This window comes from Pithys albifrons, chromosome 22 (genome assembly GCF_047495875.1).
Source record: "Pithys albifrons albifrons isolate INPA30051 chromosome 22, PitAlb_v1, whole genome shotgun sequence".
Lineage (NCBI taxonomy): Eukaryota > Metazoa > Chordata > Aves > Passeriformes > Thamnophilidae > Pithys > Pithys albifrons.
Window position 1 is genome coordinate 4,569,588 of NC_092479.1, and position 23,973 is coordinate 4,593,560.

The window sequence follows — 23,973 nt, forward strand, 5'->3', positions numbered from 1 at the left end:
CGCACCGCCGGACGTGCCGTCACCGGGCACCGGCAGTGACGTTTGGGGGGTGGGGGTGGGTGGGTTTGTGTGCGGGGTCGGACGGTGACCGCGGCGGGGCAGGCGCTGTGCGGGTGGAGCTCCGCGGCTCCGGGTCGGTGCCGACGGGGCAGGCGCTGTGCGGGTGGAGCTCCGCGGCTCTGGGTCGGTGCCCGCAGCTCAGGCGGCGGCCTTGCGGCGCGTGTACGCCTGTATGGCCATCTGGAAGTGCTCGGTCGTGTTTTGCTGCGGCCGCAGCAGGATGACGAAGGCCCGCGGCACGAAGTACCCGCCTAGCAGAGCCCCGAGCGTGCCCAGCGCGCTGAGCACTCTCGCCGCCGCCTCGGCGCGGCCGCGCAGCGCGCCCTGCGAGCAGAGCAGGACGGCCGAACAGCCCAGGTGCAGCAGCAGGCTCACCGTCAGGCTCTTGGCCTCATTGTAGGCAGCGGGCAGGTCCGTGCCCGCGTAGCTGAGCGCGAAGCAGCCCACGCTGAGCAGCACCGTGTAGGCGATGGCGGCCCCGGCCGCGGCGCTCGAGGCGCACTCCAGCACCACCCGGTCGGGCCGCGCGCTGTAGTCCCGGAGCGGCACCGAGGGGCCGGTGACCTCGGCGACCAGGCACAGCATGGCCTGAGCTGCCGTGCTGGCTGCCACGAACAGCACCGGCCCCTGGCGCCGCAGCCAGAGCTCGTAGAGCGCCGGGCAGCGCGCGTTCAGCTTGAAGATGCAGAGGATCTGGAAGGAGCGGATCGCCACGCATGAGAGGAACACGGTGAAGCTGATGGCGAAGAGTGGCAGCCGCAGCAGGCACACCAGCCGCGTGGGCTCCCCAAAGTAGCAGAAGAGGCCGCTGCAGGCACAGGCCAGGGACCCCAGCATGAGGAAGCACATCTTTCCGCCCGCAGACTTGACCACGGGTGTGGAGGCATTGAGGGCAAAGAGGACAGCCAGTGCCGCCATGAGCAGCATGAGGAGCAGAGCCAGGGTCATCAGTACCCAGGAGAGGGGCTCAGACCAGGACAGGAACTCGATGGTGCGGTTGAAACAGGCCTCACTCCCCACTGGGGCCCACTTGTCCAGCCCACAGGCCTGGCAACTGTAGGGGTCTGCAGAGGACATAGGCATCTCACACACCTCGGACTCAGTAAGAGCTCTGCCACAGTGCAGTGCCCACAGCAGCCTGGGCTCTGCCCAACTATCACATCCCACTCCTTCCTGCAGGCACTCCCAGGCCTTGGGGAGCACAGGGGGCTCTTTTCCCAAAAGACACCCCCACACCCAGAGTGTGGACCCTGTCTACACCCTGTGGACTTCCCCAAAGTCTGTGGCTTGGGCTGGAGTGTGGGGCCCACAGGAGCTCAGCTGGATGAGGTTCAGGGCTGTGGGTGAGAAGGGGCCCATGCATCCAGCAGTAATGTGGGAATAGGACAGGACCTCGCTCTTGCTGTTCCTGGAGCTGCCCCTCCCCACCCCGTAAGCCCAAGCACACTGAGGTTGTCCAGGCACCAGCTGCCAGGAAGGGGGTTGTCACTGTTGCTGGTTACTTCGAGGCAAGAGACTGTTCGTGCAGGGCACATTTCCATATGCCAGTTGCTGGTGACCATGGTGCGGAAGCCCCAAGTGCCATCTGGGGGACAAAGGCAACCACAAAGGCATTCCTGGCAGAGGATGTGGTGCAGGGAACAGCTGCCAGGCCAGACATCCCGGTCCCCTGGCCACAGGAGAAGGGGCTCTGTTTGCCCAGGTGGGCTCACCTGTGGGCAGCGCTGCACTCCCCGGAAGGTGCAGGGTGTGGGCTTTGCATACCCATGGGTGAGCAACTGGGAACCAGACCCACCACCCTCAGGTCAGCACAGGGGCTTTAGTGACCACAGAAGGGAAGAGGCTGGGAACAGAAGGAGGGAGCAGAAGGCAGGGTGCAGGCAGGGGAGGAGGGGACAGGAGCAACCTCCAGGGCATACTGACCCGATCTGTTCAGGAAGGTTCCCACTGGACAGGCCACGCAGCTGAAGCAGCACCGGTGGCGGCTCTGCTGCAGCCGCATCTCCCCTGGCTGGCAGGCCTTAGAGCACACTGAGGTGGGAGCCTGCCAGGAGCACAGATGGGGTCAGGCGGGTGAGCAGGGTGGGCAGCAGCACAGCTAGGGCCCAGCAGCACTCTGGCAGCTTCCACACTGCCTCTATCCACCCTCAATTTTGCCCTGCTGTGATGAAACCCTGCTGGCATTGTGATGCAGCCAGCTCAGCAGTGAGCAATAGATAAGACCTGGGTGTAGAACAGTACCTGGCCATCTTTTGTGTGCCACAGGACTTTGCCTGGGTCAATGCTCAGCCTGTCAGGGTTGACACGGAAGGTTCCTATCACATTGGAAGCCCAGCTTGGACCGCTCCAGTTCCACATGATGATGTCATAGCCTTTACGAATGTCCCCGCTGGCATCAAAAGAAATTCGGCTCTTGTACAGGGTGAAATTTACTTGCCTGATCTTTTGCAGGAGCTGTAAAACAAGAGAGTAAGAGAAGAGCTCTTCAAATGGCGAAACTCTTGCCATATGTGCTAGAGGACCCCTCCTCTGTGCTGCCTCCACTCTCCACCCTTCCGTCATCTGCACTGGCCATCATCTGCATCATCTGAGAGCATGGCAGCAGAGGAACCAGTGATGTAGCGTTGGGTCCCGAGTCCAGGTCTGGCTCTGACTGTGAATCTTCAGCAGGAATCTGACCCTTTGGCAGGGACAGCAAAGCCCTGGGCACAATGGGATAAAACCTTCCTCATGTTGTTCTTACCTGCCAGGGATAGATGGTGCCTTTGCTGCAGGCCCCCGAGGCACAGCCTAGAAAGTTGTGGAGGCCATGGGCTACGGCATACACGGCCGAGTACACGTTGAAGGAGGCTTGAGCATCATACACGTTGGGGGCAGCAGTGAGCGAGCGGCAGCCGGTGTAGCGCGGGATGCAGTCCGGCCACGCACTCCCCCCGGCCTCCCAACCTGCCTCTGCACTGCCAGCACACTCGGCTGCAGCGCCTTCCTCTGCCATCTTCCACGTTTCAAAGCGTTCCAGCATCGCAGACTCTGGCTTCTCAACTGTCATCCCAATCACCGAGCCAATGGTCTGGATGCCAGGCACCTGCCAGATGGCTTGAGACAATGACCAGTCCTCAGAGCCCACCCACACCATGCCTGTGATGTTCTTCTGGACCACCACCTCGAAGAATGGGCGGGCGCTTTTGGTGTTGGAGAAGATGACAGTGACATTGACACTGACATCTGTGAGGATTCGAACCAGGTTGTGGAGTTCAGGGTTGCTCGCATCAGAATTGGTGGGAATGGTGCCTCGGTAGGCCACGCACACATCACTTGCAATCAGCAATTTGTGCAGGCTATCCACGCCAGCCCTGCCATAGGTGTTGTCACTGCCCAGCAGCACCACCCAGGTCCAGCCAAAGTGCTGCAGCAGCAGGAAGATGGACTTCACCTGCTGTCTGTCGCTGGGGATGGTGCGCAGGAATGATGGGTACAACCGCTTCAGGCTCAGTGTCTCCACGGAGGCTTCGTAGCTGATCTGCAAAGTGAGCCAGGAGAAAGGAGGATGCACTGCCCCAGGCAACAGCATCCCTGAGAGCTAATGGCACACGCAGCCTGTCCTGGGGAGACTCAGAGCTGGGCAAGCAGTGGAGACAGCACAGAGTGTGCTGTGGTGGGAGAACACTGTGATGGATGGTGAGCCAAGCATGATTCCTGCCTGCCCACAGACAGGGTCTGGGAAGGAACCTGAGCCAGCACACACAGAGGGGCTGCATTTCCAACTCTACCAGCCTTCTCAGCTCCGAGTCCACCCTTTCTCAAACCCTCACTGCTCAGGATCCCGATTCTTCATCAGCTGTGGGAGCTGCGCTTACCTCTGGTACGAGGAAGACACTGAGGATGGCAGCTGTGGTGAGGGCCAGCTGGGTGCTGTCTGGGCCGATGACGGCAACAGCCTGGGGCTCATAGTGTTGGAACGTGGGGAGCACCTGGACATCCTGCCCACCTTTGTGGGCAAGGGCACGCAGGGTGGCGTGGAGGTTGGTGGGCTCGGAGCAGGTGTCGTGGATGTCATAGCCCAGAGTAACATTCGGGAGCAGCGTGCTGGAGTTGTTGATCTCCTCCACGGTGAAGCGCAGAGCCTGTGCCAGGCAATAGCCGTGGCTCTTGAAGGCGACAGCGCTGTGGAACCGAGAGTGGTTAGTGGGGAGGACAGAGGTCGGCTGCGGGGAGCGAGCGGCGCGGGCACTCACCCCTCGCAGCCGCGCAGCAGCGGGCGGGCGGCGTTGCGGGGCCGGGCGCTGTGCAGCGGGAACAGCCCGGCCAGGCGGTGATCGCCGCGCAGGGTGAGGGCGGCGGCGGCGGCCGCGCAGAGGCAGAGCCGGAGGCGGAGCAGGGTGGGCGGCATGGCGGGGCGGGCCACGGCGGCGCCGGGCGGCTCTTAACGGGGCGGCGGGCGGGGCCGCTCGAGGGGCGGCCCCGGGAGGCGGAGGAGGCTCAGCGGTCATGCCCGCGCGGCGCAGCCGCCCCCGCCGGGCCCTGGCCCTGGCCCGCAGCGCGGCCCGCGGGGGCCGGGCCGAGGCGGCCTGGCGAGAGTTCGCCGCCTCCTTCGCCCGCGCTGGGATGGTGCCGCCGGCCCAGCCGGGGCTGGCGGCCGTGGAGGCTGCGGAGGGCACGGCCGTGCTGCTGCTGGCGCCGCGGCAGGTGAGCATCGCCCGCGCCGCGCCGGCCCCGCCGCGCCCCGCACCGCCTGACGGCGCGCTCTGTGTCCGCAGGCGCTGACCTTCACCGGCAAGTGCCGCCTGCGCTGCCTGTACGGCGCCGTCCGCCTGCTGGGCTTCGCCATGGCCTCGCACCACCCGGGGCTCCCGGTCTTCTCGCCGGCCACGCACTGCGCGCTCACGCTGGAGGCGCTGCCCGGCGCGCGCCCGCCCGCCGCGCTCCGCCAGCTGCGCGCGGCCGCCCGCGCCGCCATGCGCGCGCACCGCGTCCGCCGCCGTGAGTGCGGGACGGGGCGGGCGGGCGGGCGCCATTTCGCGGACGGCGCGGTGCGGGGAGCGGCCATTTTGTGCGCGGGGCTTTGCGGGGCGAGCTGAGGGCTCGGGGTGATGGCGCCGCTCGCCCGTTGCAGAGGCGCGGGTGAAGGCCATGGCGCACTTCTCGCCCGACTGCGCCGTGGTGCTGCTGGAGCACCTGGACACGCCGGTGACGCGGTTCCTGCTGAGCCACCCGCCGCTGTCGCGGCTCTTCGAGCCCCAGGTGAGGCCCCGCGGGCGGAGCGGTGTCTGCGCTGCCCCTGACGGCGCTTAGCGCCGGGGCCTCCTGCGCTCAGTCCTCGCCCTCTCGCCCAGAAAAAGGAGGAATCCAGCTTCACGCCGGAGGATGCGGTTCTGGCGTCCGTGGGCATCGTGAAGTGCAGCCCCGACCGCGGGATGCTGGTGTCGGAGAGCGTGTGCGGGGCGCTGGAGGAGCTGATCCAGGTCTGCTGTGGTGAGTGCAGGTGCTTGGCCAGGGTAGGGTCTTGGTGGCCCGAAGAAAGAAAATTCATGAGGCTTTTCATGAGTTAGAGAGTATACACTGCATAGCATGCTCTGATTTAGAGTTGTGTTTTTGTCTAAAGAATGGGAGGCTTGAGCTCGGCATCGCCTGGGATGGGTCAGAGTGATGCCAGCACTGGTCTGGTTCACACTGTGTTTGTCTTTCCAGCGGAAGATGAAGGTGTCCCTGTGGTGCTGGTGTGTGGCACAAAAAACACTGGAAAATCAACATTCAACAGATACTTGATTAACCTGTTACTGAATCGGTGAGTCTTTCCATGGTCTGCAAGCTTTTAAGTGCTGCATGGGATTAGGAGAAGAAAGAAAAAATGTGTCTGACAGCACTCTCAGAAGAGCTGTCAGGCCTGGAAGGTGGATAGCTTTTAAATACAAAGCGGTGAACACGTTCGTGTGATCTCTCCCTGCAGCCTTCCCGCAGTCGAGTACATGGAATGTGACATCGGCCAGCCGGAATTCACGCCGCCCGGGTGCGTGTCCCTGAGCAGCGTCACGGAGCCCGTGCTGGGTATGTGTTCCGCTGCTCTGCGGTTACCAGAGACCTGTTCCGTTCCCGAAATGAACAGGGTGTTCTGGGCAGAGGCTGCTTGAGGGGAAGCTGCTGCCACAGATGTCAGAGGTTCCTAGAGAGACTACACTGAGGGCCGTTTGATTTTTCTTGTGGGGACATCTAAGGTCCCTAAGTAACAAGGCACTGTTCTGCCGTTTTGTCTTATTTAAAGAGAGATGATGTTGTTTACAGCTGGTAGAACAGGGTGAGGCACATCAATGGGAGTGTTTGGCCTTTCACATTTCAAAGGTCTCTTTGGGAATATCTGTATTCATGGATGAAACTAACTTGAAAAGTTCAAGGTGAATCCGCACAGGTTTGGGGCTGTTGTAATGAGTGTGAAGAAACCAGAACTCAGGAAACTGCTGGTGTTTGTGGTCTTCTGGATTCGGGTGGCTGTCTGAAAAGACTGGTGTGCTCTTTGAGCAGCTTGTCATAGACTGTTGTTTAAAGATTTGCAAGTGTGTAACCAGTGATTTCAAGCAAAGAAACAAACTCAAAAAGAAGCCAAAACAAACAGGACTGCCAGCCCCAGAGACTTGCAAGTGATAGATGCGTTTCCCCTTAAGTGCAGGCTGTGCTAGAAGGACTGTTGGCAGGTAGGAAGAGGACAGGTTATTTTCAGGAGGGATGGCGTGTGGGTGTTATAGGGATGGGAGTGTTTTGGGTTGATTTGGGGAAGGCATGAGATGTTTGATGCTCTTTGCCAGGTCCCCCCTTCACTCACCAGCAGATACCCCGTAAGATGGTGTATTACGGCCAGACCAGCTGTGAGCAGGACACGGAGAGGTATCTCGACGTTGTGAAGTACGTGTTCAGCTGCTACAAGAAGGAAGTGCCTCTAGTCATTAACACCATGGGCTGGGTGAAAGGTAAGCAGTATCAGTTCTTCTCTTGAGAGATGTGGGAGGGAGGTGGCAGTGCAGTAATGCAGTGAACCAGAACTATCAGCACACCTGCGCAGAGTTAGAGCTGGCATCTGACCTATTGGAGTAGCAGCAGCAATCATGTATTCTCTGTGCTCCTGAAGGCGAGGGGCTGCTGCTGCTCATCGATATCATCCGTCTGCTGTCGCCCAGCCATGTTGTTCAGATGGACATGTGTGACTGGAAGGCAATGCCCGCGCTCACCCCTGAGTACCTACACCTCAGCGCTGGGCTGCACACCAAGGGCAAGCAGCAGCCCAAGTGCAAGCAGTTGGATGTCAGTGCTACAGAGAGCTGGAAGTGCTTCGAAGGGGAGGATGTGTCAGCTCCACAGTACAAGCTGTTGTATGTCCATCCGGAATTCCCTCGGGCTGGGGTGGCAGGTGAAGCGTAAGTATAATGTTGAGTCCTGGGTGGGGTCCATGGGCTGAACAAAACCACACACTGTTCTTGACTCAGGGCTGTTCTTGCAGGCGAGTGCACAGCGGCGTCCTGCGTGACATGTCCATCCTGGGATACCTGGGGCACCTGCAGTACCCAGACATCGGGGCAGTGCTCCCGCTGCACAGCCTGGTGCCATATCAGGTAAAGGAGCCTTTTGGCAAGGCTTTGGGGTGGTGCAGAGAGTCTGGTTCACAGTGATGGGCAGTTCTGCTCCTACTGCAGGTGTTCCTCAGAAGAGGGATAAATACTCTGTAATCTGTAAAGAGATAATAACTCTATTCAGGGTGTGTGGAAGTGAAGCTTCTGTCAAGGTGGTGGTGTGGCACATGTGTGCAGATGGCATATATGTGTGTTCTGTCTGTGCAGAAGCTCCTGGATGTGCCCTGCCTGGGGGTGTGCGGTGGGAGCATGCAGGGCCTGTGTTCTCAGCAGGGTCTTACCTTTGAATTCAAGCTCAGTTGTGCAGCTGATGGCAGTTTCCTTTCCTCTTTTCCCCCTCTCAGGTGCCTTTCAGTGCTGTTGCACTCAGAGTTATTCACACAGATGTTGCTCCCACCAACATCATGTATGCAGTGAATGCCAGCTGGGTTGGGCTCTGCTGCATTCCGGATGAAGTCCAGAGCCAGACTGATGGGCCGGTCCTGCTGACACAGACACCAATCTGTGACTGCCTGGGCTTCGGTGAGCACACCTGGCACTGTACTTTGACCTGCTGTGTTTTGGCAGTCAGGTCACAGAGTGACAGAATTGCCTACTCTCCCTAAAACAGCGAAAGAAGTGTGATGAGATACAGGAGTAGTGGTGTGTTCTCTGCTGTTAAAAGCTGTGCTGTAAGTCTTTTGGCTTTGGTTAAGGTGTGGTAACAGCTGTGGGGAATGTCACTGAGCTTCTCTCAGAACTTCACAGTTGACTCACTTTCTGGGTTCACATTTGCAAAACCAGATTGCATATGGCTTATGTAAAATTTTTGTAGTTGTCTTAAGTTTCCCTCTACAACTCAATTTAATGTTCCAGTTCAGACCTGGAGTTTGGTGCTCAGGGGTCTGTAGGGATGTGCCTATGAGCAGGGATTCCTCATTACCAAGCTCTGTGTGTGTCATTTTTTTCAGGGATTGTCCGAGGGGTTGATATGGAGAAGAAGCTTTACCACATCCTGACGCCGGTGCCTCCAGAGAACCTGAGACTAGTGAATTGTCTGCTCCTTGGGAACATCGCGATCCCTAACTGCGTGCTTGTGGGCCAGGTAGGAGTCCATGGGAGGGATGGGAGCTGGCTGAGCTTCAGCTGCCTGGCAGCTTTTCCAGTTTCTTATTCCTGAGGCGGATGCATGCAGGGAGATGCCTGGGCATCTGCAGATGGTTATCTCTCTAGGAGATTGTCCTTAAGCATAGAAACCTCTGGAGAACAGAACGTTCCATTCGTGTTTCAGATGCCAGAGTGGGGTTTGGTGATCACTGTGTTCTTACTTACCACCAGCTCTGTCAGCCTGGGGAGGAAAGTTGTCATGTGAAAAGGAGGGTCAGAAATGCAAAGATTTCTTGTCCCACCTGTATTAATATAAAGTTATTAGCTATACTTGCCCTCAGAATATTGAAGTCATGTAAACCCAATACTGCCTGCCTACCACTTAAAAGAGCACAGATTGGGCGAGTCATCAGCACTCTTGTGAGGACGACACTTTAGCCAGAGGGAACTTCCTTTATCAAGATATTAGCTGTAAGTGTCCTCAGAGCATCAAAGCTTTATAACCCAGATCAGCCTCTCTGCATCTCACCTAAAGAGACACTACTGGACAGCACACTGTTTGGACAGGTCTTTGACACTGTTTATGAGACCACACTTAATAGCAAGAAAATAAATTTCTCAATATCAGCTCCTGATATAAAAAGTATATGACAACGCCTATATGGGTTGCTTAGTTGATGATAACATTTAGCTGCATGATGATATTTAATTGATGACAGAAAACCCCACAAGAAACCAGCACAAAATGCATTCTACAGGCAGCTCCAGCAGTACATCCCCCACGACAAACTTAACTAATCAACAGAAAACTACTAACCAGAAACACAACAGCTTAAGAACACATTTAAACATACTCAGTAACCCAAAGCAAAAGCAAGACTGTAGCCACTTCCCACTAACACCTGGTGAGTTGAAGCAAAGTATAATTAGTAAGGCATAAGAAAACAGTAAGAATTGGTTTCTCACCCCTGCAATGTCCGATGGGGTGGGAGGAGACAGGATAGCTTGTAGGTTTCTCTCCCAGCGATGGTGGAAGTTTACTCCCCAATTTTTGTTCATATCCAATCTCTTTTTTTACCCTTTTTCTTTAGGTAGGTTGAGTGATTATAGTCAATAATAGTTTTTATTTTGTGGGTGATAGACAGATGCCTGAGGGTCGGCTCCCTGGGTCTCCATAGGGTGTGGTGAAGAAGGGCCATGTCATTTCCATAACATTCCATTCTTCCATAATCCCATCAATATGACTTGAGCACTTCCCAGGGACCCACTGGAGTCTCTTTGTCCCCTGACAGTGGTTCCTGGGAGCACCCCTCCAGGGGCTGAGGTGTTCCCCTCAAAACATCAAGAAGTTATCAGGGCTATCACCCCACAGAAGTGCTTCCCCCTCTGCTGAAGCTACAAAGTTGTTTCTGGGTTTATTTTTCTGTTTTCCAGCAAGGAATTGAGGGAGAGATACCATACGTCACATCTGATTACAACTACAGCATTCTGGGCTCTGGGAAGCTGAGGAAAAAGCATTTCAAGAAGAAGGAGTTTGCCTTTGACTGTGATTTCACCTGAATCCTTGGGGCCCTCAGGCCAAGGGTTGTTTGTGTGGAACTGAAGGGAGCCAGGTGTGGTCATGAGCCCTGGGTGCTGCAGAGGCCCTGGGCCAGTGTCCCTGGACAGGTGGCCAGGGAGATGCCCACAGCAGGCTTGGCTTTAATAATGTTTTGTATGTTCCATTTGTATTTTAGCGTTTTGTAATAAATACCTATGGAAAGCCTTGAGTTGGTTTGGATTCTAAACTTGGATGTGGGTGACACAACAGGGGGCAGCTGCTATTCCACACACGCTCTGCCTTGGACCAGGAGTTGTTTTGGTTGCCTTGCTGGCCCTGGGAGGCTCTGGCTGTCAGAACCATCTGCAGTGGCCTAAGCAGAACTTCAGGGTCATGCGGTTTGGCAAAGGGCTTGTGCTGGGATTCTTCTGGCACTGTGGCTGGCCCAAAGCTCTTGTTGCCCCACTGGTGGAGGAGTGGGGGGGAAGGAAGGAGCATATCGGGCAATCCCTTTCCCCCTGAATGGTGAAGATGGAGCTGTTCAGCCCTGCACCATCACAGCCCCACTGGCTTTGTGCTGGGGCACTGCTGCCTCCTGCCTTTCCCAGGCCTGGCAGTGCTGTGGTGTGAGCTCAGCACCCTGAGTGTGGTCTGGGAACAGGTCAAGCTGGCTTCACTGTGTCCCCAGCTCTAACAGACTATTCTCTGGATAAAGGCTGAAAACAGGATGGGATTGGGGAGGAACTCATCCATGTGAAGCACTGGGGCCCATGGCCTTGCCTGACCCCCACCTGCTCTACCCTACTGGGACATAAGAGGAACTTTATTTTTCCTTCCCAGCCCTTTGTCAATCATCAATTTGCTCCTGAGGAAAGCTGGGGGTGGTGGGAGTCACACTGAGGTGAGTGAGCATCTCAGGTCAAGTTGAGCACATTTTTGGAAAATGGCTTCTGAATGGGTAATATCAGCACTTCAGGTGTTTACTGGATGCATGGCTCCGAAAGTAACCTGGGTTCTGACCTGCTCCTGCGAGTGAGGTGCAGTTCTGCCCCAGTCTAGACTAGGGAATGATCCAGCCCCAGCATCTACAGCCCCCCAGTCCCACAGACCAGGTCTCCTGCAGAGAAAGGAGGGATGTGGCATGTCACTTTGGACCAGAGCTTTTTGGCTGGTGGCTGCTCTGGGTGGGACTAATCTGCGAAACCGCTTTTATCTGGGTTGCAAAGAGATTTGCTAGAACTCCAGAAATGAGCAGCTGTAAACAAATAGACTGGGATGAGTGGTGTGAAGGGGATGGAGCTGGAGGGGAGCTGTGAGGGGCTGTGTAGTGTTGCTGCCTTTTAAAGAGTTAAACTTAATCCAGGCCTAATTATCCCCATCTGGCTGGGTCTGGCAGCAAAGGAAGGACTTGGCTGGCACTGTGGCCTGAACAGTGGCTAAAATAAATAAAGGGGCTGTGATGCAGCCAGGGAGAACATCCCAAGCAGGGTGAGAGCAGAGTTAAAGTCACAGAAGAGGAGGTGGAAAAGGCTTTGGGAAAAGCAAGACAGGCAAAGGGCATATGAGAAATGCCCAGCACTGAAACCCTCCGTAGCTGAGCATCACTCTCAGTGCTGTGACTGGCCCCCAACATCCCCCTTGCTCAGCTGTGGGTGATGGACCCTGCACTGGCTCCGTTCCTCAGAGTCGGGGGTAAGTGAGTAACCCCAATGTGCCAAGCTGCAAGTGTCTGTTTTGGGGTGTTTCCAGGGGATTCAGGCTGCCAGGGCCCAGAATTGGATGTAGCAGCTCTGGGAAAAGGAACCTCCTCACTGGGTCTTGGTGGTCCCTGAGATGGAGAGGAGCAATGAGCTGATCAGGGGCTTTGGAGCATAAGCCTCAGTAAAGCATCCCATTCGTGAGTTGGGGCCACTGGGTTCTGTGACTAGTGGGAAATCAGTGATAGTACTTCCAGTATCAAGGATGCACTAAATAAATCAGGATTCATTTTGCAGTAAGTTGGCATCTGCTACCTTTGCAGCAGCAATTTGTGTTGAAATTTCTGGCAAAGGGTGCACGGAATCAGGAAACTCTGGGGAGGCCATGCTATGATGAGTCTGTGGGCTGGGATGATCTTGGCCAGGTTGATCATCCTGCACAGTGCTGTGGGTTTTCTCTATTTTAGGGAGTTTTGTGTGGGGCAGGATAAAGGTGCCATCCTTTGCTGCCTGTGTGGGTTTAAAGCCCTATCTGGTGCTTTCTTTTTTTGGTTGGATTTAGCAGGAGGAAAATCCCCCTAAGACCCCTGACTTTCCCTGTGCAGGCTGGGGGCCCCCATGTGCCCAGGGGTACAGGGATGCAACCAGGGCTCAGGGCAGCGCATTCCTGCCCCCTCAGAGGCCGTCTGGATGGCAAAGCCGCCAAACAGCCCCCCTCTTCATGCCAATTCTTTCCATCACAAGTGCGTCTTGTCTCCGTGGCCGAATGTCTTCCATAGACGGCGGAAAGTGAAATTTGTGCAATGTCTGTAGGAGGCTGAAGAAAGGCCCTTTGTGCGCCCCCCGCGCGGGTGCTGGGCAGCCTCCAGCGGCACCCTCGGCCGCTCTGCAGCTCTTGCCACTGGCATCAATGCGCCGCTTGTCCGGAGGCCGGGACCCACTCTTAAAGCTGGAGCCGGTCTCCCCTGGTTAGTCCCACTGGTGGCCCCGTTGGGGCTGGACACGGCTCTGGGGGGCCCCCGGCCGCAACCCCAGGATGTTTCTGTACTGGAGGAAGAGGGGTGCCTACGAGCTGGAAGCTTTGCCGGCTGGGCTGGCGGGCCTGGAGTATGAGGCAGTGGAGCGCTTTTCCTGGAGCTCCAGCCTGGACATCAGCGAGGAACTTGGGGGTAGGTGGCTGGGGAGCTTTGGGCAGCCGGTGGGGTGTGGGCTGCTGTGGTCAGCCAAGGCCTCCAGCCCTGGAAATGAGGGTGAGGGTCTGGGATAAGCTCTTGCTGGAGCAGGGGTGCCACAGGGATGCCATGGAAATACTGCAGGTGCAGCTGAGGAGCACTCAGGAAACCATCTCGTGCCACGGGCACCTCTCCCCCTGGCCCAGGCAGACGTTTGAAGCAGCTGGCTGCTGCCGTGCTCTCTGCTGCAAGGATGATCCGGTTTCAAACTCATTTTCCGTCACCAGGAGCGCCGGGTGTGATAGCACAACCAGCAGCAGAGGAGGAGGAGGAGGTGACCAGGGGCGAGGGGGGACAGGATCCCTCCTCTGGCCCCCAGAGTGTCTGGTGGGGACCCGGACACCCTCCTGCCTCTGTCAGAAATTGGGGGGTCCTGCGAGGAGCTCCTAGCCCGCGTGCCCAAGGCCCTCGTCCATGTGTGACCCGTGGGTAGGGTCAGTGTTTGGGAACAGCCACGCGGCTTTGGCTGCAACACAGGGCTGGTCCCTGGCACTGCCAGCTGCTGCGGACGGCCTCTAGGTTTTTGGTGAGTTTGGAAAACTTTCCCTTGGGTGCATGAAAGAATTTCTTATTTGCTTCCGTTATTATTCCCGATAGGTCAAGTGAAACAGCAGCGGCAGGGGGCGAGGGGCCTGCCCAGCACTGAGGGGCGGCCGAGCGGACAGAGCCCTCATTGTGCTCCGGCCGCGGGGGCAGAGCCCGGCCCGGCTACCAGCCCAGCTACCAGCCCAGCTACCAGCCCGGCTACCAGGGAGCCACGGGCCCAGCCCTGCCTGGCTGCTACTGAGCCATCATCCAGCAGTGCCCATGGTGCCATGGAAGCTCTAGGTTCACTCCCAGATGGGAGCTGGAGCAACCAGCACCAGTCCAAGTTGCTTTCCCCTCTCCAAGGCAGAAGCAGTAGCTCTCTCAGTGCTGCCTCAAAAGGCATTTTATCCCACAGACTGAGTCTAACCTCGGCCTTGGCTGTGGTCCCACTCGGACCGGCATGGTTGCTGTTTTTGTTGGCAGGAAGGATGCGGGAGAGGGGAGTGGCGTGGTGGGGAAGCCCTTTGCTGCTGGGCGGGTGCAGCCGTGCCACCTGGTGCAGCCGTGTCACCTGGCCTCTCCTCATTCCCAGCATCAGCTCCTTTCCCAGCAGGCGGCTTCCCAGTGGTGCATCCCTGTCCTCAGCGAGGCTGCCCTGCCAAAGGGTGTCTGCACTCCTCATTTGCTGCAAGCAGCCCGGACTCTGTTATTTTTAAACGATTAGATGCGACACATAACAAATGCCTTCAAAATAGGATTTGTCCCTAAGGCCGATTTAACTGTCAAAGCTTAAAGTGGCTCCTAAGCCCCTGCTGGGGACTGACAGCAGCAGATTTAGTGTTCCTGCTGCAGCCCCAGGCCGTGCCAGCCCTGGGGAAGCTGGGGCAGGTCCGTGTCCTCATTCTGTGCCTTGGGACGCCGAACAAGAGGTGATGGATCCTTTTCCCCTAGCGGGGATGCAGCACTGGCTCTTGACCATGGGACTTCATCGCACTGGATGGGCTGTGGGATGGGCAGGAGTGGGCAGGACCAGCCTCAGCGGAGCCTGTGTGCTTTGCCAAGCTCTTAAACCTAGAGTTTGTGTTGTGAGGGCCTCGGCATGGCCCTGGAGGAGGCTCTTATGGCACCCAGGCACTGATCCTATTCTTTCCACAGACGAGCCGTGCTCAGCAGAGGAGACAGTGCTGCGCTGCCAGAACCCCAACTGTGCTGGTGAGAGGAGGGCTGCCAAGGTGGGTCCTGCAGGGTGGGGGCAGCTGCTGCCTGATGTCAGTCTCATGGGTGAGAAGGGACAGTGGATGGTTCTGCCCAACCTGCTGCTCCCTGAAGGGCCCCTGTCCTGGTTGGCAGCCCCTGATCTGCCATGTGCCCCAGCCCATGCTGGGTGTCATTCCTTGCTGGTGTCGTAGTCCGGCTGTCATTTTAACAGCACAGCGTCTGTTTCATCATTTCCCCAAGGTGCCATGGTTGGAGCTAATCTGCTCCTGTCCATCTGCACCCCTGCTCACTAATGTGACACCAGGGTGGATTTAGGGTCCTTTCTCTCCCACTGGCTGTGCAGGGCTGGGCCAGACCCACACCCTGGCTCCCAGTGAGTTCCAAGGGTTCCTGTGTGGGGCTGCAGGCGGTGTCTCCAGTGTAGCAGGCAGGACAGCCTGGGCGTGCCAGGGGTGTGCCGCAGCGATCTGTTTGCATGCTGGGGTGACAGGGCCAGTGCCACTGGGGCACACGTGGCACTGGGCTGTGGCTGCCCAGGGGTGCAGCTGGGACTGCCAGGAGCAACCCACTGAGGCCACTGTGCCACTGTCACCAGAGACCCCTGATGGCACCTGGGAGGTAGGGGGGCTTGGGGTGACTGGTCAGTCTGTGGGCTCATCCTTCCATGGCAGGGTGCTGGATCTTGATCTTTCTTGCTTTATGAGGTTCTTGTTGAGGGGCAGCAAAGCTGCCGTCTGTAGGGACCATGACAGGGCTCAGATCAGGAGTTGATCCCTGGGGTGGGCAGAGGGGTTTGACCTTCCTGCCTGGCCCCTCCTGCAGGGATGAGCCCAGGGATGAGCTGCTGGCAAAGGGTGGATGAGGAGCCCTGCATATCTGTGGAGTGGCCACCAAGGATCCCAGGGGGGACCACTGAGTGAGCACCAGCTGTGGCCACACTCTTGCATGCAGGTGCCATAATGGCAGCAGTGGTGGAGGCATGTGTGGGAGAGAAGGAGGGCTGGGGGCACAAGCCTGGGGTTGGGTCTGTCTCGTGGCCTGGGATAGGACACTGGTGGGTGCTGTGGTGGTGGCTGCTGCAGGGGAGACGGTGGCCCCTCCGAGAGTACGCGGGTGGTGGGAGCACGTCAGCTCTGACCTCAGCAGCACCGGGAGGAAGGAGGGCAGGAAGTGGGGGCGGCTGGAGCTGCACGGGTGCTTCCTCCCCGCAGCAGTGCAGTGTGCTACAGGCAAGCCTGGGCAGGGCTGGCTCCTCCCAGCAGCCCCTTGCAACCCTCCACATGCAGGGTGGTGATGGGGGTCCCACACAGGGATGGAGGTGTGTAGTGGTGCAGCACACCTTGCTGGCAGTGGCTGGTGGCACCACAATCCCCAGGAGCAGAGCTGGCCAGAGCCCCCAGTGAGATGGGTGCTGACCAGAGGTCACAGGCTGTGCACTGTGCTGGGGGCCCAGCCGGGGGTTTAAAAATAACCCGCTGTGAATGCCCGGCGGGGCTGGGGCCATGGCCGCGGCCGCACACAATCGGAGGAAACGCGCCGGCTTCAAGCATTGTTTGGTCGCAGACGCTCGCTTCCTCTGTCCTGCCATGGGGACACAGCTCTTGTCAGCACAAAGGGGCTGTGGGGTGCCAGGGCAGCCTCTCAGGCCACTGGCAAGGTGTAGGTGCCACAGGCACAGGTGGCTGTCCCCCAACTCCTTGCCCAAGCCTCAGCATGTGCAGCTGTCCCAGGGTTTCTCCTCATAGCAGTGGAGCAAAGAGTGGGCTCTGTGGTGCAGAAGTCCCTCTGTCATCACCATGTCCTTCAGAACCCACTGACTTGTGGCTGTGTCCTGCTCATGCTGCTTTCCTCACGAGCGGTGTGCCAGCAGCAGCTGGGGATGGGAGAGGGGACCCCGCTGCTCGTGGTGCTGCCCATCCCTCCTGCCAACGTGCCAAGACTGGTGGCCATGGGCAGGCCCTGCCCAACAAACACATGTCCTCACAGGAATGCCACCATGTGGAGTGCCGGCAGCTGAGCCGCAGCGGCCCACTCAGCCTCTGTGAACTCTGTGACAGCCGCCTCCATGGCGCCATGCACTTCGATGGCCACATCCGCTTCGATCTGCCCCCGCAAGGTGAGCCAGGCCGAGCAGCAGCACCACTGCTCCCACAGCTCCATGGCAGTGATGCCTCACAGGGGTGGGAGCCAGCATGGAGTTGGGGAGGTTGTCACAGCCCAGCTCAACGTCCATTTGCAGGCTCCATCCTCTCCCGCAACATGTCGACGCGCTCGTGCCCCCCACGCACCAGCCCTGCCTCAGATGTGGAGGAAGAAGAGGAGGGTCCAGCGGAGAGCAGAGGGTGAGCCCCTGACACTGCACATCCCCTGTGTGGCCCCAGCCCACGGCATCCCCATCACCCTGCTCCCCCTGTGCCCGCAGGGAGCGCAGGAGCTCAGCACTGAAGCTGCCCAAGAAGAAGGCTTGGCGCAGGCACACAGACGTAAGGCAACAGCACCTCTCCCCGAGGCACTTGGTAGGGCAGCAGCACAGCCCTGTTGGGTGGGAGGGAGGGACCCCTGGGTGAGCAGCTGCTGCCTCCTCTCAGGACCCCAGCAAGGAGTGCTTCACCCTGAAGTTTGACCTCAACGTTGACATTGAGGCAGAGATTGTGCCAGCTGTGAAGAAGAAGTCACTGGGGTAAGTCTGCTGGGGACAGGTATAGGGGGGATGTGGGGACAGATGCAGACACAGACATAGGGATTGTGTCCTTGCAGGGAGGTGCTGCTGCCAGTATTTGAGAGAAAGGCGATCGAGCTGAGCAAGGTGGACATCTACCTGGACCAGTCCCACACACCACTGTCCCTTCAGTTTGAGGCGTTCCGTTTCGGGGGGCACTACCTGCGGGTGAAAGGTGCGGAAGGGGCCCAGCAGGAGGCTCAGCTGCTTCAGGGCTCCCTGGGGACACTGACAACCTGATGCTCCCACAGCCAAGCCCGGGGATGAGCTGAAGGTGGAGCAGGCAGTGCGGGACGCCAGGTCAGCCAGCCTACCCACCCTGCACCCTGCCAGCACTGTCACACTCCTTGGGCCAGTGCTGGAGCCACTGCCAGGACGCCGAGAGGGCACCAACACCCTGGTGAGTGCCAGTGCAGCTCTGGGAAGGAGGAGCTGGGGAAGGGATGGTAGGGCATGTGATTCCCCTGAAGACATTCTCTCTGGGAAGATGGGTCATGGGCCAGCAACAAGTCTTCTTGACAGCCTCATGGGGTGTGGCTGAAGATCCTGCTGGAGTCCCCAAGAGCCACTTTCTCTCCTGACTGTATTGTGCTGGCTGTGCCACAGTAGCATAGCAGCTCAAGCAGTGGCACCAGCCCTGTGGCTGTGCCAGGCACAGGATGCCACCAAAGTTAAGGCAAACAGGAGTCCTGGGGGCCCCAGCAGTGGCTGCCACTTGGTGCCACCCCAGCCTTAGGACTCACCCTGGCCCCAGAACTCACCCTTGGCCACTGGCCCTCCTCTCCATGGTGCCTGGCAGCTGCTGAGCACAGCTTGGTCCTGCCCTGTGGACCCTGTCCCCAGATAAGGCCTGGGGCCGGGCTGGGCACTGGCACCACTCCTGTGGGAGCAGAGTGTCAGGCCCGTGGAGAGCAGCTCTGGTCAGGGAAACACAGTGCTCACTCCTGTGCCAGCAGCCCCTGAGGCTGGCAAGCTGGCTGCGTGGCCAGGGCTGGTGGCCACCCGTGTCCAGCACTATGATGCCTGGCTGCGGGACCGACACAGCCATGGCAGAGCAAGGGGGCCAATGGGCAACCATTCACCCCTGCATGGGTCTCAGTCCCGACCACCTTCCTGGGGACAGGTGGATGCCAAACTGCATCAGGGCAATAGGGCTGGCAGCGGCTCCTGGGGACATGGCAGCACAGTGAGTAAGGGGGACAGTGCCTGTGGTGGCCCTTCCTGCCTGAGTCCGGGGACGTGGCAGGGTGTGGGACTGTGCTGGTGGTGATGGCAGCACTGTACCCCTTCCCAGGGCTCGGTGGCAGGCAGGGAGTCCCGGCCCTTCTGCCCTTTGTGCCACAGTGAGGGGATGGCAGTGGCCACGTTCCAGCACAGCCCACGGATACTCGGGGAGCTGCCTGGGCAGCAGTGCCTGGAGAGGCGGGAGCCACTTGGCCGTGACCCAACTCTCGCGACCAGCTGGGGGGCTTTGATCTCTGCCGGTGAATTGTTCAGCTCTGGTAGCTTATCTGCCGAAGAGGGAAATTAGGTTTTCGGCACTGGCCCCACCTCCTTTTGTTTCGGAGGAGCCCGGCCACAGCCTGCCCGGCCCCGGCTCTGCCGTCCGGGAGCGCGGCTGAACGGGCAGCTTGGCCGGGTCTGCGCCCCTCGGGATGCCCTGAGCCCCCGCGCTGCTGGGGCCGCTTGCTCATGGCCGGCCGGGCCCAGCCAGGCAGCACCCGGGGTCCTGCACCCCCGGGGCCCTGCACCCCCGGGATGCAGGTAGGCAGGTCAGTGCGGGCAGGGGAGCGTGGCTGGGGGACCCCACTGCCGGGGTCTGCCATCTGGGTGTCTGTCTGTCCCACGGTGCTCGAGGTCAGCTCTGCTGGAGCATCAGCTGTGCCACGCTGCTGTCCCCAGCCCACTACCATGGCCATGATGCTGGGCGCTGACCCCAGGGGCACCAACTGTCTCCGCTGCAGGCTCTGGGCCGGCGGAGGAAGAACATGACAGAATTCCTGGGGGACACCAGCATTCCCAGTCCTGAGCTGGCCCCACACATCGGCAGCTCCCTGCCCACCAATGGCACTGACACCTGGAAGAATCGTGCTGCCAGCCGCTTCAGTGGTTTCTTCGGCTCTGGCACCAGCGTGGGCTCCTTTGGGCGGGTAGGTCGGACGCAGTCATGGTGAGGGGCATGGGAACTGCCTGCAGCTATGTTGGGGAGCTGGTGTGGGTGACACTGGAGCTTGAGCCTCCCAGTCTCACAGGCAGAGCAAGAGGGTCTGTGGCACATGCCCACCAGCTTCTGCCCAGCCACTCTGCCCCCTGCTTTTGGCCAGGAGACTGAGAAGCTGGAGCAGCTGGTGAACAGGCTGCATGCCTACGGCACCTTCGGGCTGCCCAAGCTGCCACCCCAGCTCTGCTTTGACCGCGACTCCTGGGAGGAGGATGGGGACGAGGCTGGACTGGCACTGGAAGACAGCTGGCAGCAGATCATCCAGGGCGCAGAGGTAGGGCAGGGGGCTGGGGGCTGGGGGTCTCTGCTCAGCCCCTGGCACAGTGCTGACACTCAGCTTGGCAGGCCCTGTCGCGCCGGCAGTGCCACCAGCAGGAAGCCATCTGGGAGCTGCTGCACACCGAGGCCACCTACATCCGCAAGCTCAGAGTCATTACTGATGTGAGTGCTGGTGGCCACTGCACCATGCTGGGGTGAGGGGCTGCGACTGCAGCCCACCAGCTCCCCACTCTCTCCCCACAGCTTTTTCTCTGCTGCCTGCTGAACCTGCAGGAATCGGGACTGCTCTGTGAGGTGAGCAGAGAGGGCTTGGGGGACTGGGGGGTTGGGCATGACTCCTCAGCCTAGCCATGCTACAGGGTGTGGGTACCATCCACCTGCACTGCCCACCTCACCCTGCAGGTGGATGTTGAACGACTCTTCAGCAACATTGGGGAGATTATCCGACTACACTGTGAACTGTGGCGCAGCGTCATGGCCCCAGTGTTGGCCAAGGCTCGACGGACCGGGGCATTGCTTGACCCCATTGACTTCCTCAATGGCTTCAAGATGGTGAGTGGGGAACCCATGCCACGGTGGGGGGCTGTGCCATGCTTTTCCCCATGGTGACCCCCCTGTGCCTCCCAGTTCGGGTCCCTCTTCAAGCCCTATGTGCAGTACTGCATGGAGGAGGAGGGATGCATGGAGTACATGCGGGCACTGCTGCGGGACAATGAGCTCTTCCGCACCTATGTGACGGTAAGGAGAGGGTGGGGACTGGGGCCAGGGCAGGGGCAGTACTGGCACTGACACCTGCATGCCACAGTGGGCTGAGAAGCACGAGCAGTGCAGCCGCCTGAAGCTGAGCGACATGCTGGTGAAGCCCCACCAGCGCCTCACCAAGTACCCACTGCTCCTCAAGTCTGTGCTGAAGAAGACAGATGACTCACGTGCCCGTGATGCCATCACCACCATGGTAAGAGGATGGGAGTGGGGGGCAATAGAGTTGGTCTCCCCAGCCCCTCAAATCCAACCGCCAACCTCGCCACAGATCAGCTCTGTGGAGCGCTTCATCAACAACATCAACTCACGCATGCGCCAGCGGCAAGAGCAGCAGCGCCTCGCCACAATCCTCAGCCGCATCGATGCCTATGAGGTGGTGGAAGGCAGCACAGATGAGGTGGACAAGGTAGGCTGGGCGTGGTGGAGCTCCCATCCCTTGCCATGTCATGCCATGCCACACTATACTGCTCAGTGCCACCCTCTGCCACATTGCTGTACCACCCTATGTCACTTCATGTCAAGCCACCCCATGTTATATCATGCCATGCCACCCTATGCCATGTTTACCCCCTGCACTCCATGCTGATGCTGGGGTTTGCTGGCAGTTGCTGAAGGAGTTCCTGCGGCTGGACCTGACTGCCCCCATCCCTGGCACCTCCCCGGAGGACACTCGGCAGCTCCTTCTCGAGGGCAGCCTGCGGATGCGGGAAGGTAAAGACAGTAAGGTGAGGACTGGAGGGAGTGGGAGAGCCTCAGCCAGAGCCCCTGCCCACCTGCCCTCACTCACTGTGCTCTCATCCCCAGATGGATGTCTATTGCTTCCTCTTCACTGACCTCTTCCTCATCACAAAGCCCCTCAAGAAGGCTGAGCGCACCAAGGTGGTCCGGCAGCCCTTGCTGGTGGACAAGGTTATCTGCCGGGAGCTCAGAGACCCAGGTGAGCAGCACTGGGAGTGAGGGGGTCTGCAGGGAGGGGGGCCCTGACACAGCTGACAGCCTCTGCCCACAGGTTCCTTCCTCCTCATCTACTTGAACGAGCTGGGGAGTGCTGTGGCCGCTTACACCTTCCAGGCCAGTGGGCAGTCTCTGTGCCGCAGCTGGGTCGAGGCAGTGCGCAACGCCCAGGTGAGGGACAGGGGGTTGTGTGGGGGACTGGCAGGTGCCCCCTGCAAATCCTGGTCCTCGCTGATGCCTCCCCCTTCCCAGAATCTGCTGCAGCAGCTGCGGCAGCGGCGGTGCATGGAAGAGGAGGAGGAGGAGGAGGAGGAGGAGGAGGACGGTGAAAGCGGCACCTCAGCTGCCAGTTCACCTACTATCCTGCGTCACAGCAGCGCCAGCCCAGACTCGCAGCAGTGGTAGGAAGCGGGAGGGGGGCCCTGCACTCCCCTGGCAGGGCACAGCCCCCTCCTCACCATCCTGCCCCCGCAGCCCCTCTGACGGTTCCACCGAGACGCTTGCCACGGTAGCAGCAGACGGCGGTGATGAGCTCTCCTCCCCGGACTGGGACACGGGGCCTTTCAGATCGACCTCAGACAGCTCCTCCGTTGGCACCAGCACCTCCACTGGCACTGGCACCTCTGCTGACACCTCCACCGAGACTCCCACCCAGGAGCTGCCTGCAGGCGCCCTGCCTGTGCCCCTGCCCCATGGTGTGACCTCCCCAGCCGGCGGCTGCCGGTCGTCTTCCATTGACAGCGCCTACGGCACGCTCTCGCCTGCCTCACTGCGGGACTTCAGCCAGCAGCCAGATGGGGTGGCTGAGGAGGGGCGGGAGCCTTGCTCGGCCCCCCCAGCTCCACGGCCCCCCTCACCCCGGCTGCGCCGCCGGATTCCTGTGCAGCTCCTGCCCTGCCCAGCCAGGGTGCTCAAGTCCAAGTCAGAGGCCAGCCTGCCACAACTCCTGTCCCCCACTTCCCCAGGCCCCTTAAGCCAGAGTCGCAGCCTCTCTGACCTCTCTGTTGGCTCCCCTCGGACTAGCCAAGCCCCCACAACCCTGGCTGCCCCCAGTAGCAGTGGCAGCTCCACATCTGAGCTCTCAGAGCCTGAGGAGCCAGTTCAGAGCTCAGCCTCCCTCCCACGGGAGCCCAGGCGTGACTCCCCATATCCTGCCCGCCGGACCCTCTCGGACCCACAGTCGGCACAGCACCGCAAGCTTACGCTGGCGCAGCTGTACCGGATCAGGACCACGCTGCTGCTCAACTCCACGCTGACGGCCTCGTAAGCATGTGCTGCCTGCTCCCAGGGCATGCCCTCGCCCTCCCAGGGGCTCCTCTGGGGCCAGGTCCCAGTGCTGAGCACATCTCTCCCCACTCTGTGTCTTGCAGGGAGGTCTGAGAGCCGCTGGCATGGAAAGGCCAGACACGTGGATGCACCAAGGAGCTGCTCCTGCTTCTAACCGTAGCATAATGCCAGGGCCAGACAGAGCAAGCACTGGAATGCTACGCTGGTGGGGACATGGATGAGGATGCAGACTAGTCCCCTTGGCAAGGATGTGCCCTGGACATGGCAGTGCAGGGCTGGACATGGCACATGGCGCATGGCTTGTGCTGGACCCTTGTCCACAGTGACAAGACTTGTTGAGCAGGGGGCCCTGGGGCCGTGGGGGGCTGCAGGGGCTGTGGGGCAGCTCCTGTGGGCAAGGAAGGGCTGATAATGTTGTCAATGGGGAGTGGGGAAGATGCTGAGAAGGACACTGTGCCAGTGGCATGGTGGTGCAGGTGGTGCAGGAAGGAGGCTGGGGCTGGTGGCAGGAGGGGATGGTGTGGGACTGGCCTGGGTTTGCCCTGTGTGGTGGCAGTAGGTGGCAGTGCCCGGGGCTAGAGTGTGGAAGCTGTGGTGGGAGCATCCCCATGCCAGGCTGCACTCCACGTCCCAGCTGAGCAATAAACCCAGCTGGTGCACACTTGTGTCTGTCTCGCCTCTACTTCAGCCATGTCAGCACCTGCGGCTGGGCAACACCAGGATAGGCAAGGCACAACTGAGGGAGCCCCACAGGGGCAGGCAATGAGGGGACTG

General features: G+C 59.6%; 3 protein-coding genes across 6 annotated transcripts; 2 read left to right on the plus strand and 1 right to left on the minus strand.

Annotated features, from left to right (window-relative positions):
* Nucleotides 1-186: 186 nt before the first annotated feature.
* TAS1R1 (taste 1 receptor member 1) lies at nucleotides 187-4,508 on the minus strand. Its single transcript, XM_071575490.1, has 6 exons — nucleotides 4,296-4,508; nucleotides 3,918-4,224; nucleotides 2,804-3,580; nucleotides 2,302-2,514; nucleotides 1,984-2,104; nucleotides 187-1,124 (listed from the first exon to the last, which is right to left on the minus strand). Exons 1-6 carry the CDS (start codon nucleotides 4,448-4,450, stop codon nucleotides 199-201), a joined length of 2,499 nt encoding a protein of 832 aa, XP_071431591.1. The 5' UTR covers nucleotides 4,451-4,508; the 3' UTR covers nucleotides 187-198.
* Nucleotides 3,928-10,531, plus strand: NOL9 (nucleolar protein 9). Of its 2 annotated transcripts, none has more exons than XM_071575492.1 (12): nucleotides 3,928-3,954; nucleotides 4,818-5,040; nucleotides 5,174-5,301; nucleotides 5,394-5,532; nucleotides 5,749-5,845; nucleotides 6,008-6,105; nucleotides 6,858-7,019; nucleotides 7,178-7,463; nucleotides 7,547-7,658; nucleotides 8,021-8,198; nucleotides 8,627-8,760; nucleotides 10,197-10,531. In XM_071575492.1, exons 1-12 carry the CDS (start codon nucleotides 3,943-3,945, stop codon nucleotides 10,320-10,322), a joined length of 1,695 nt encoding a protein of 564 aa, XP_071431593.1. In that variant the 5' UTR covers nucleotides 3,928-3,942; the 3' UTR covers nucleotides 10,323-10,531. The 2 variants fall into 2 exon arrangements, with proteins under 2 accessions (XP_071431593.1, XP_071431592.1); XM_071575491.1 differs by lacking the exon at nucleotides 3,928-3,954 and adding an exon at nucleotides 4,497-4,746.
* A 6,464-nt stretch (nucleotides 10,532-16,995) lies between these two features.
* PLEKHG5 (pleckstrin homology and RhoGEF domain containing G5) lies at nucleotides 16,996-23,844 on the plus strand. Of its 3 annotated transcripts, XM_071575498.1 has the most exons (20): nucleotides 17,015-17,093; nucleotides 17,217-17,319; nucleotides 17,400-17,460; nucleotides 17,566-17,657; nucleotides 17,735-17,871; nucleotides 17,948-18,096; nucleotides 19,661-19,846; nucleotides 20,021-20,191; nucleotides 20,263-20,358; nucleotides 20,440-20,490; nucleotides 20,599-20,748; nucleotides 20,824-20,934; nucleotides 21,002-21,151; nucleotides 21,227-21,364; nucleotides 21,564-21,683; nucleotides 21,763-21,895; nucleotides 21,968-22,083; nucleotides 22,165-22,313; nucleotides 22,387-23,175; nucleotides 23,283-23,844. In XM_071575498.1, exons 1-20 carry the CDS (start codon nucleotides 17,051-17,053, stop codon nucleotides 23,290-23,292), a joined length of 2,955 nt encoding a protein of 984 aa, XP_071431599.1. In that variant the 5' UTR covers nucleotides 17,015-17,050; the 3' UTR covers nucleotides 23,293-23,844. The 3 variants fall into 3 exon arrangements, with proteins under 3 accessions (XP_071431600.1, XP_071431599.1, XP_071431601.1); XM_071575499.1 differs by having other exon boundaries at nucleotides 16,996-17,093; nucleotides 21,968-22,313; XM_071575500.1 differs by lacking the exons at nucleotides 17,015-17,093; nucleotides 17,217-17,319; nucleotides 17,400-17,460; ... (1 more) ...; nucleotides 17,735-17,871; nucleotides 17,948-18,096 and adding an exon at nucleotides 19,224-19,460.
* Nucleotides 23,845-23,973: the final 129 nt, after the last annotated feature.

Bases quoted from the DNA above. Each gene is read 5' to 3' on its own strand.
- NOL9 (XM_071575491.1), top strand. From the start codon at position 4,549: ATGCCCGCGCGGCGCAGCCGCCCCCGCCGGGCCCTGGCCCTGGCCCGC. The intron at 7,464-7,546 runs GTAAGTATAATG...CTGTTCTTGCAG, and splicing joins GCTGGGGTGGCAGGTGAAGC to GCGAGTGCACAGCGGCGTCC. The intron at 7,659-8,020 runs GTAAAGGAGCCT...TCCCCCTCTCAG, and splicing joins ACAGCCTGGTGCCATATCAG to GTGCCTTTCAGTGCTGTTGC.
- TAS1R1 (XM_071575490.1), bottom strand. From the start codon at position 4,450: ATGCCGCCCACCCTGCTCCGCCTCCGGCTCTGCCTCTGCGCGGCCGCC. The intron at 2,105-2,301 runs GTACTGTTCTAC...TGCTCCTGGCAG, and splicing joins GGCACACAAAAGATGGCCAG to GCTCCCACCTCAGTGTGCTC. The intron at 1,125-1,983 runs GTCAGTATGCCC...TGTCCTCTGCAG, and splicing joins AACCTTCCTGAACAGATCGG to ACCCCTACAGTTGCCAGGCC.
- PLEKHG5 (XM_071575499.1), top strand. From the start codon at position 17,051: ATGCACTTCGATGGCCACATCCGCTTCGATCTGCCCCCGCAAG. The intron at 20,192-20,262 runs GTAGGGCAGGGG...TCAGCTTGGCAG, and splicing joins AGATCATCCAGGGCGCAGAG to GCCCTGTCGCGCCGGCAGTG. The intron at 20,935-21,001 runs GTAAGGAGAGGG...TGCATGCCACAG, and splicing joins TCTTCCGCACCTATGTGACG to TGGGCTGAGAAGCACGAGCA.